This window comes from Myotis yumanensis, unplaced genomic scaffold (assembly GCF_028538775.1).
Source record: "Myotis yumanensis isolate MYYU_CA2020_CCGP unplaced genomic scaffold, mMyoYum1.0.hap1 SCAF_18, whole genome shotgun sequence".
NCBI lineage: Eukaryota > Metazoa > Chordata > Mammalia > Chiroptera > Vespertilionidae > Myotis > Myotis yumanensis.
In genome coordinates this window covers 18,367,974-18,379,797 of record NW_027223769.1, presented here as the reverse complement: position 1 = coordinate 18,379,797, position 11,824 = coordinate 18,367,974, and the positions used below count along the sequence as shown (strand labels likewise).

At 40.4% G+C, this 11,824-nt stretch overlaps 1 protein-coding gene across 1 annotated transcript; it reads left to right on the top strand.

Moving 5' to 3' along the window:
- The first annotated feature begins 630 nt into the window (after window positions 1-630).
- On the top strand, window positions 631-11,165 carry DYNLRB2 (dynein light chain roadblock-type 2). The gene is made up of 4 exons (XM_070397994.1): window positions 631-715; window positions 3,352-3,427; window positions 9,901-10,068; window positions 10,907-11,165. The coding sequence occupies exons 1-4, from the start codon at window positions 713-715 to the stop codon at window positions 10,948-10,950; spliced, it is 291 nt and encodes a 96-aa protein (XP_070254095.1). The 5' UTR covers window positions 631-712; the 3' UTR covers window positions 10,951-11,165.
- Window positions 11,166-11,824: the final 659 nt, after the last annotated feature.

The following is an 11,824-nucleotide window of genomic DNA, read 5'->3' as shown; positions in this document are numbered from 1 at the left end:
TGTACTATTCGATGCTGAGACACATTTCTTCCTGAAAAAAAACATGGTTTTAAAACTTATCCGTGCAGGGCAAGGGAACAAACGTCACCGGCGCTGCACAAGGAAGTACCCAGAATGTCCGGGGGCAGCCAGTCTCTTCCCAAGTGTCTAAAGCGGCCCAACCCCGCGTCAGAGGGCCCCTCCGGTGCACGCTCCAGAGCAGGTATCCCATTAGAGAGCATAGTTTCTGTTGTTGCATTTTGTCTGCCTCCCGATAGAATGTACCCAGGGCCCTGAGGGCAGCCTGGCCTTAGCACGTGGTCGGTGGTCCTGACTGAGGAAGTGGCTGTGACATTAATGCATACCTCAAGGAGCGAACGAATAAATGAATGAATGGACGAACGAATGATCCGGAGCCGGCCTATGCCCCGCTGCAAGGCTCCAAGCGGCTCCTCGCCCTCGTCGCCCCGCGGGCGTCGGTGAAATGCGGGTGAGCGCTCCAGGCCACGAGCTCCAAACTCCACCTACGGCGGCCGGGAGGGGCCAGCCAGTTCCGGGCGGAAAAGCCACCTCCGCTGCTGCCCCACCCTCGCGCACGCAGGCGTGGGCACCGGCGCTTCCCGGAGGTCACTTCCTCCCCCGTCTCCTAGCAACGGCTGGAAGCGTTGTTGACAGCCCAGGCAGAGGGAGCGCCGGACTGAGGGACTGAGCCCAGAGTTTCGCCGCCAGTGCGATGGTAAATCTGGGGTCTCCGTCTGCGACCCGGAGCCCTAAGGGCGCCGACCCGAGTGGGTCTTCGCCGCCCGGCTCCCGAGGTCCATCCAGGCCGGGCCGGGGCCGTTGCGAAGGACGGGTGTCCAGAAGCTTCTTGGAAGGGCGACTGGGAGACCCTAGAGGGTGACCATGGAGGCGGGAAAGATATCTTGGAGCATAGATATCTGAGGGGGTGGAGAGGAGGGGGGATTTCTGGAGGTGATACTTGGTGAGGAGAGATATCGAGAAAGAGAAGATACTGAAGGGATGAAAATCCTGTGTGGGATGAGAGATCTCCTCTGCGAGGAAAGTGTGAAAAGGAGCGAGATGGAGAGAAAAATCATCCTGACAGGGAAGAAGGAGAGGGGACAGGAAGCGCAAGGCAATGGAGAGAGGGGAGAAGGAGATATTGAACGAGAAGAAAATTAAATAAAAAGAAAGAAAGCGGTGAAAAGGGAGGAGAGAAAATAAATAGGAAGAGAGTGAGAGAAGGGGAGGAGGGGGGAGGGAGGGAACTGGAAAGTTTGAAGGAAGAGCAAGGTGACAGCAGAGTTTTGAGAGGAATGAAAGGGGGGTGAGGATCAAGAGATTGTAGCTGGAGGGCTCAGAAATCACGAAAGTAGAAAACTGGGAAAAGAGGGAAAGTCTGGAGAAAGCAAAGAGAAAGGGGTTGGGAAGAGAAGTAAAGAGAAAAAAATGAGGGCAATGATCTAAGGGGCTGTGGATGTTGTCTTAGAGATGGCAAAAATGTAATAAATTATTGATCCCCTCTACAGCTGTTAGCTTCAAATGCAGTGTTTCCCAAAGTGAGGTGCAAACATTGTTGCTATGTGAGATGGCTCAGAAACACCAAACAACAGAGTAAATCACTTCTGAGAAAGTTATTCCTTTTTCATTTAATTTTCTTTTCAGCCTTTAGACCATATCCAGGAGAAAGTTTCTGACAATATTAGGTTGTTAGGCCCCTATCATTTCACAATTTCAAATTTTCACTAAAGAATAGACCTCAGGCTCATAGGTTTCATTAGGGTAGAATAAAATAATATTTGCCCCCTTTCTTTCTTGGTTATTTCTGTTTATGACCAGATTTCCATTTGGTAGTGACGTATAGTTTCCTTTGAAAATTCATTCAAGCTTTTAGCAGCAAGATAATTTTAAATAAGTGCTAGGTAAGTAATATAGATGGTATCCCTAATGTCAAAAATTGAGACTCTAGTCCATAAATGACTGAAATTCAGAAAACACCTGTAGAGTGGTAACAAAAGAGGAAATAAGTTTCCCTACTTACATTAGGTGCAAAAGAAAACTGTCTTGCCTAAGTAACATAATGTTCACTTGTACAATGTTGGGAGGGGAAAAAATATCACAAAACCTCATGAAGAGACTCTGCAGAATGATGTTTAAATTCAGAATATCCAGTGATTACTCAGTTATGAACAAGATGCAGGTTTGGAAAAGATCACTCTTGGTTTGAGCATTTGTAGAAGGCAAAAAAAAAACAACTACATGCCGGGGTCCAGCCCCAGGGGTCCAGGGGTTCCCAAAGGTGTGGACGGAGTCGGCGAAGAATGTTTTACACGGAGACAGTGTTCAGAACTCTCTAGCTCTCTTTAGTCTCCGTGGATCTTCCTGTGCCTGGCTGAGGCCACAGAGAAAGATCCAGAGGCACACAGAGCCTTTATTTTATAGTCAGAGGTAAAGAAGGTAATGGTTACCATAGTTATACAGTTCTTGTTAGTTTCACTTGTTTACACTGTTCTTGTGAGTTTCACTTGTTTTTGTTCTTGTTGCACTTCCCTCAGCCAACTAACTTCCCAGGTAAGATCTAGGGAGCGTTATAAGGTCAAGCCTAATTATGCTTAAGAGGACTGTGCCCTCTAAGCTGGGACTTGTTTGTGACTTTGCCAACAGGTCAGTCCGAGGTTTAACCCTATAGTGGCTCCCCACAACTACAATATAGTTTATGCATAAAATTCACTCAAAAACCTGAGTTTAAACCCAATAATGTGGTTCCAATGCAACCATTCATGGTTGAACATTCAGCTTGCGCTGTGAACCAGGCCATCCTTACCAAGAGATTCTTGGAATCTAGGAATATGTTTTTACAGAATATCCTCAATTTAATCATCTGAACTCCCAAATAGGTAACATTGAGGACTGAAAATAAGACTTCTCATTAAGTGATACTTTTAGACAGAGGATGACAATGATATAGCTCTATAAATATTAAAATACTATAATGTAGAAAGGGAATTTTTTATACAAATATGGAAAGACTAATGAGTGAAAGATGGTCAGGAGCAGATTTCTGTCCAATATAAAGAATGCTTTGCCAGTAAATAGATAAACATGGAGTGTGTTCTTGTGAGGCAGTAAGCTTTCTGACTCTTAAAAGAGTTCAAGCCAAGAGATTTGTCAAGGTTGTCTGCCGGGGGTCCTATATGGGCCTGTATATGGGACTTGACAATTTCAAAGCTCTCTTCCAAAAGTCTGAGATTAGTATATAATACCTTAAGTTAAAGAGAGGGGTGGGGATCGATCTCTCCAAATATTATTCTCTTTAGGATGGGGGTCACCACAAAGAATCTTTTGGTTAATTTCTGTCCTGATCTCTTCCAGGCAGAAGTGGAGGAAACCCTAAAGAGGATACAGAGCCACAAAGGGGTGATTGGAACGATGGTTGTAAATGCAGAAGGTAAAGACATCACGAGCTTCCTTCTTGGCTTGCAGAAGCCAACCAAGCCCCTGTTGGTTGTGCCACACCTAAGCCAAGCATCTTAGAATTTGGAAATCAAAAGCACATTTTGTATATTTTAGCTATAACATTTACTTATAAAACATCTATTATCACATGCCAACCACTCTGCTAAGAACTAGGGATATAAATATGAAGCAGACATGTCTAAAAATGTCTACATATTGCTAAGAGACACTATTGCCTTGTGTAATTTTGAAAGCTTTGTTAAGTGTCTTTTAACATTTCAGGCATACCAATAAAATTTTTATATTGAAGATAGGGAGAGTATCATTATTGACAGTTTGTTTTTGTTTTAACATTATAGAGGGTACAGGGTTTCAGTCTTCATTTTAAATGAAATTGCTCCTTTACCACATTTAATAAAATCTTTGAGAATTAGTTGTAATTTCTAGTATAGTATTTGTGGTTATAGTATAAGAAGGGCTACTACATTTCCACCTATGAAATCTGTAGACTTATCCCAGAAACTGGCTCTCACCCCGCAGTCCCTATTAATCCACAGAGCATTTCTCTAGCACATTGCCTGCCTCTGGCTCAGCTATGGTGTTACCTCTTAAAGGCTTTTGCTCACTTCATTGCTAATTCAGGCATTTGTAAGGGCAAGAGGTGCTACAAATACCAGAGTATTAGTTGAAATAAGAGTAGTTACTTTATATAATTCACGGTGCAACCATGGGATTGGCACATTGCTAACTCAGTGCTTGGCAACAGAATCTCAACACTAATCATTGTTTTGGAGCAAATCCATCAATATTTATTGATGGCTTTAAAACTCAAACAACTGAAAGTCTGTTTAAACTCTGACCTTCAATCCCTTATTATTAAAAATGGAAAATCACCCACTTTACTGATGGTTGGGATAAGTGAAGTAATAACTGTCCAGTGCCTGCCACAATACCCAACACTTAATAGAATTATAAATAAATAGTTCTGATTATGCAGAGATTTTTAATTCATTTGTACCAATAAAACATATGATGAGTTTCACAAAATAAAGTTAAATTAAACATAACATCAAATGAATATAATAAATACACTCAACTAGAGTGATCATGAGGAGTGGATTTAAGATCAGCCCTACAGGTAAGTCCAGATCTGTGCCTAATATTTCCAGGAAGCAATCCAACCCTATTACATGGTTCTGGTTATACTGATTTTAGGTCCATGCATTTACACAAACACTGCCACACCCCCTCAGATAGGTTAATCTTCGTCCTCCACAGAGGTACGATATTCCTTTCCTTTGGCTGCCATAACAAAGTACCACACACCTAGTGGCTTAAAAAACCAGACAGTTATTCTCTCTTAGTTTTGAAGGCTAGAAGTTGAAATGAAGGTGTCAGCAGGGCCAAGCTGTCTTTGAAGGCTCTACAAGAGCATCCTTCCTTGCCTGTCTCCCAGCTTCTGGTGGTTCCCAGCAATCCTTGGCATTCCTTGGCTTGTAGACTCTTCTCTCCATTCTTTGCCTCCCTCATCCTCTCCATGTCTCTTTTTCGCTTCTTAGAAGGACACTAGTATTGGATTAGGCTCCACCTTAATCCAATGTGACCTTATCTTAACTAATCACATCTAAAAATACCCTATTTCCAAATAAGGTCACATTCTGAGGTTTAGGGTATACCTTAATTGGGGGGGGAGGTGTTGGGGGAGACACTATTCAGCTCAATACAGGTGCATTCACCTGTGACATCCAGGTCAGCTCACCTATGTGTTACTTTGGAAGATCTTAGTCTAAAGTACGCAATCCTGGCAATATGCATCAAATGTCTGAACAATGTTCTACCCTTTGATCTGTAATTTCACTCCTAGGAATTTGTCCTAAGATGTGATGAGGGAAAGATTAAGTCCAAAGGATAATCAGTGAGGCCTAATATAGAATACCAATAAATAAATCTATTCCAGCAATTTTCAACTGGTGTGCCTCAGAATTTTTAAAATGGCAATACCTGCTCTTTTCCCTTAGGTTGTCATAAAGAAATGACAACAGCCAACACAATAATAGCCATCTGGTGTGAATGAATCAAAATTAGACCTATTTTTTGTCATATTGGCAAAAAATATATTTTTTAGTGTGCCGCAGAATTTTTGTAATTAGTTTATATGTGCCATGAGATGAAAAAGGTTGAAAATCAATGATCTCTCCCAACAGTAGGGAAATTTTTAAATTAATTATGTAATATTTACTTGATGAAGTATTTCTTAAAATGTTGAAGAATTTTCAGTCTTGGGAAACTACTCACAATAGTGGATGAAAATATCAGGGAACATAGCAGTACCCAGCATTTTCTAATAAAAAATATAGTCAGGCACACATATACACTTAAAATAAATATGGAAGAAAAGGCAGAGATATGGTGATTATCTCTGAGTGATGGAATTAAAAGTTATTTTTCTGGGGTTTCTCAACACTTTTTTCATCCAGACAACAAAATATTATTTTTAATACCCATTAACTTCTTCTAATTAACCTCTATTATGATAAGGTTGTGTTAGGATTCAGGGCACTCTTCTGAAATCCAAATTAACCTTTTACCCAAAAATATAAATAGGGGCTTATTTTTATGGTCATATTATTAATAACAGAGTACATAACAAGGATCTTTATTAATAGCATGTGGTATAGGTTGTATGACCAGAATGTAATAAAATACTCCATTTCAACAGCCTACTCAATTTTAGATGAAAGTGTCATTTATTATAGTGCAGTTTGGTAGCTTTCAGAAGTCCCATGAAATTTGATTCTGAAAATATTTAGCTAAGATGGTGTTTTGTGGTCTTATTTTCTGCTAATGATGTTAGTCCACTAACACTAGGCAAATCATTTTAACTTTCAGGTGGTTACATAGGCCCTCTACCATGTTTATGCACTGAGATCTTTTCACATGCCATATTAAATAGTTTTTTGGTTTCACTGTTATGGAAACATATACTTCTTATTCATGAAAATAAAGTAGACTTACCATTTTAGTCCAATGCTGAATGGTATAGGTTTTTGTTAGAGAAGATTCTTTGGTAACATTGATTTCCCATTTATAAAACCATTCATTATTTATAAGCTTACAGCACTGATCATTGAATTAGATACTAGTGAATATGCCTGTGTGTATATAGGGTATCCCCAAAAATGTATACACACACTTTCAACAATTATAAAGACAGTGTTTATTAAAATACACTTCATTTTCAAAATTGAGCTATCAGCTGTGAAAGTGTGTATACATTCTTTTGGGTTACCCTGTATGTATGTATATCTGTCACATCTGTCATATATTCTTATGGCTATAAGCCTGATTTCTATAGGGTCTTAATTTGAAATGTTCTTGACATTTCTAACAATCTATCCTTTGAATTTCATTAGATTTTATCAGCCTTTCAGCCAACTCCTTTTATAAATGTACAGCAGAAGAGTACCAGCTTACTGGGATCAGACAGAATCATTTTAAAGTAGTGTCATTTTAGGAATTTATACTACACATATATGCAAATGTGAAATGGCATGCACAAAGACATACTCTGTAGCCTTGTTTATAGAAGTTAAAGATTGGGAACAGCCTAGATGCCTGTCAGGAGGATGTATTAGATACCAGGTATATATATTACAAAGCATCCATTTGACAGTCATATTACATAGTCATTAACATGAATAAATGAGCCTTATGCATACTGAATGGAACCGTTTCCAAAGTGCATTAGATGAAAAAAATTTAAGTGCAGAATAGAGAATGATACAATCCTATATAATAAAAGGCTAAAATGCAAATTAACCAAATGGCAGAATGACCGGCACTATGAAGCACACTGACCACCAGGGGGCAGACACTCAATGCAGGAGCTGCTTCCTGGTGGTCAGTGTGCTTCCACAGGGGGAGCGCCACTCAGCCAAAAGCAGGCTTATGGCTGGCCAGTGCAGTGAGGGTGGCAGGAGCCTCTCCCACCTCTGCAGCAGCCCTAATGATGTCCAACTAATGGCTTAGGCCCGCTCCCTGAGGGGAGCAGCACAGGGAGTGGCGTGGGGAGCGGGCCTATGCCGTTAGTCGGACATCCCCCGAGGGTTCCCAGGCTGCCAGAGGGATATCTGACTGACTGCCAGCTTAGGCCCTGTCCCCTGGGGAGCGGGCCTAAGCCAGCAGGTGGACATCCCCTGAAGGGTCCTAGACTGCAAGACAGTGCAGGCCAGGCTGAGGGCCCCCTTCCGCCCCCCGAGTGCACAAATTTTTATGCACCAGACCTCTAGTTAAAGAATACAAACACAAATCTACTTGAATAGGCTGGAAGGATCCCAAAGAAACGGGGAGCAGTGGCTACCTCTCAGAAGGGGAAGTGGGAGAATTTCATACCATGCGCTAAAATTACTTCCTAATAAATTATTTTTTAATTACCTTGCATGGTACCAAGCAGGAGCTTCATAAATATTTGTTGATTGATTTTTCTCAAGTGTCTATAGGGGATATGAAAAACTCCAAGACTTTCCACAGTGTGCACTTACTATTCAGAAAGGCTAGCTGTTTTATTTATCGCCTTGGATCATGAATAGACTAACTAAGTAGACCTGAGCATCTGATTCATATCCTGTCATCTGCATTTTAAATAATTTATTCTGGTTGTATTTCTTGTGTTGACACTGAGCAGTGCAGACTTTAGGTAGTCACTATTTAGGATGCAAAATAACACTGTTTCTCAAAGGTGCTCTTACAAGGTTGAGTGTTGCTACATTCCACTCTCCTGCTTGTGCCTTGGGATGTTTCATCAGGTGTGAAAGACAACACTGACTTCTGGGGGAAAGTGGCCAACAAATAATAATATAAAAATTAACAAATGTATATAAAACCTGATGCGTTGAGCAGGTTTTCCTGTAAATATTGTCCTGGCATTTTTTAGCAAGAGCTATTCTAGAGATAATCATCTTCTTAAAAGAGAAAGCAATTAATCTATTTCAAATTCAGAATTGAGGCTCTCAAAGGGTTTCATGAAAAACTAGTAAAATCCCAAGTTTGTAATTCTGGTCCACTCTTGAAGTGCTCATCTTGAGAGTTTCTGAAGTTACATTCTCAGAGGGAAAACCAAGAGTCGAGCTAGCCTCTTTTATTGATTGTCCTCAATTCAGGTACCTAAGGAGTCTGACAATAATCTCCAATTCACCTTTGTCTGTCCCCCTAAATTAAAGACACATTTGCAATTCAAATTCCTGGGATTCCCGGCTATGTGGTAGTCCTCAAAATTATAAGAAGGCCGTTTCTGATTAGATACAATATATGCAGATACCTAGCACAGCACCTGTTACTTAATAAGCACTGAGCGCTGAGTGACCCGAATTAAGCTAGATTGATCTGAACTGAATTGAATTATACTTGCATATTTGTCTGTCTAGACGTTTCCAGTTAAATTAATAGGTCCTGTTTAAACACGTATCATGGAGCAGTAGAGCACACAAGTAGCCAAATTTAATAATGCTTAACCCAAGAATGAGTGCAAACCATGAAATGCCCAGCAAAACTACAGTGTCTTTGTTGCTGTGTTCTCCAATATAAAATTTGTTTTTCTAAATACTGAATGTTACAAAGAAATTTTGAAAATCCCTTTTGATATGCTGTCTAGCATGTGCAGTGATATCCCTTTCTAACTCTGGCCTTGGAAGAAAATTAGCATCATATCACAGGCCAAGCATTTCAAAGCAGATTCTGTAGACAGGACACTTGGGGGAATTCGTTTTGTCTAGTAATATGCTCACCTAGTACTGAAACAGTTAACAGCTTCCAAAAGATCTGTGCACAAAAACATTCACCACACCATTACCTATGAAAACAAAGACACGATACCTAATAATCCAACAGTAGGGATTGATTATGATATATTCATATAATAGTAAAGGGTACAGCCATTCAAAAGAATATTGATGACATGGTCACCAACAAGGACAACCTGTATGCTGTCATTTAAATGAAGACAAAAACAATTATCAAATTTGTGATTATAATTTGACCCAAGTATTTTTTTATCTTTACTCAAGGTTATATTTAGAGAGAGGGGGAAAGAAAGAGGGAGGGAGAGAGAGAGAGAGAGAGAAAAAGAGAGCGTGAGAGCGAGAGAGAGAAAGAGAGACATTGATGTGAGAAACATAGATCAGTTGCCTCCCTTATGCACCCTGACCAGGGGATCCAACCTGCAACCTTTTGGACAACGCTCCAACCTACCGAGCCACCCAGCCAGGGCTGACCCAAGTATTTTTTTTAATCTATGTAGAAACAAGAAGATTGGGAGAAATAAACTAAAATTGTTACCAGTGGGTAATACCAGCCATCACTTTTTCTTCCTCCTAACAATTATAAGTAGTTTCCATATTTCTACAATGTTCATTTTACTTTTATAAACAAAAAAAAAAAAATTTAACCCCAAATTAAATCTTGTACCAGGTATTCCGATTCGAACAACCTTGGACAACTCGACAACAGTTCAGTATGCAGGTCTTCTCCATCAGCTGACCATGAAAGCCAGGAGCACAGTCCGTGACATTGATCCTCAGAACGACCTCACCTTTCTTAGAATCAGATCAAAGAAACATGAAATCATGGTGGCGCCAGGTAATTTGGCATTTTATTTCATATTTAAACATCTTCCTACTTTACCATATAAAAAAGGCTTTGTTTCAAAGAACAAGGAGTATAGATTTTAATATGCAATATGACACATAATATTCTTCAATTAAAAAATGAAGACCTGTTTGAGTCTGAAATTTTCCACTTGAACATTTTGTGACATTGGTGAGGCATCTGACCTCTGAAGAAGTTGGATTTTGCCCACTTGCATTTATGAGTAGTAATCAAAACATTAAGGTGAACTTAGCACACCGATTTTCTGGAGAGCGGGAGAAATGTCTCCTGCCCAAGGGATAAAGTAGGGGTGGGTCACAGGCCTATAGTCTTAAGCTTCCTCTGTGGAGAGCTCACACTCCCCTGGCCTACCTAAAGACAGCAGCCACCAAAATACTTCTTTCCCTGAAGGAATTACATTTCCGGTGTTGGTAGATGCCAGTATAAAACAGGACTCATGCTCCTAGATCTAATCTAGAATAAAATTCTCCATAGCAGCATATCTGTATGATCAGAATTACCCATAAACTAAGTAAAGCTTCTTCTCACCTTGGCTGCACATTGGAATCACGTGGAGAGCTTTACAGGAATAATGATTGATGCCTGGACTTCACCCCAGACCAGTGAAACCAGGATCTCGGGGGCTGGGCCCCAAGTAATGGTATTTTGTGAAAGTTGGACAGATGATTCTGATGCAACCAGGGTGGAAAACCACTGGTCTACACAAGGTCCAAGATATGTTTCAAAGAGAAAAAGCAGATTAGTTGATGCATTCACTTATTACATTTAATTTCTAGAGTCCATTAATTCTGCCCATATCTTTCCACAGATAAGGAATATCTTCTGATTGTCATTCAGAACCCATGTGAATAGCCCTGCTACATATATAGCCAAGCCCATCCGGTGACACTGGGTTGAAAACACTTTACTCTTTAATGATTACTAAGATTCTATTCTAATAGAACTGATCTTTTATTCTGGACATTCTTTTCTATTTTTACATTTAAACTATTGTACATGTCTCATTTAGTTCCTTTTGAATGTATTGTAAAGTTGTGATTTAGCTACATAATAAATAAATTCTGGTATGTGTGTCTCTTTTCTTATAATACATGAAGTAAAAGAGTCTAGTGAGAAGACAGCCTTCCTTATAATAGCGCTTTTAGTTGAGAAGTGAACCGTCACCAAGAATCAGTGGAAAAGTAGAATTTTGCCCATTTTGTTGACATGCCAAGGGGATGCAGTGGGGCCCTGTGGGAGCTACAGGGCGGTCCCCGCCCTCCAGGAGTGTTGGGTGCTTTCCCAGGTCCAGGGAGGACAGTAAGAGATCAGAAGGGTTGTTCCCAGTTGGGCCAGCACCACCGCCAACCACCACCTCCCATCCCTTGCAAAGCCCCTCAAGATTGTGCTTCGGCCACACCAGCCTGGGGACCAGGAGCACGTGTTGGGCAGGGTGCATACTTCAGAGGCTGACTAGGTAACCCAGAGGGTTTTGTTATTACTAAATCTTTCAAACATTCAGGAAATAATGAAAACCAAACTACAGATACAGCAGATTTTCAAGACCCATATAGAACAGATAGTAATATTTTGCCATATTTGCCTTATGTCCTCTTTTTTTTTAATTAAGCCTTTTTATTTTGAGATAACTGAGGATTCAAATCACATTGTAACAGAAAACATAGAGAGGTCTTGTGTACCCTTACCGTTTTCCTCCACAGCAACATCTTTCTAAATTACAGTACAA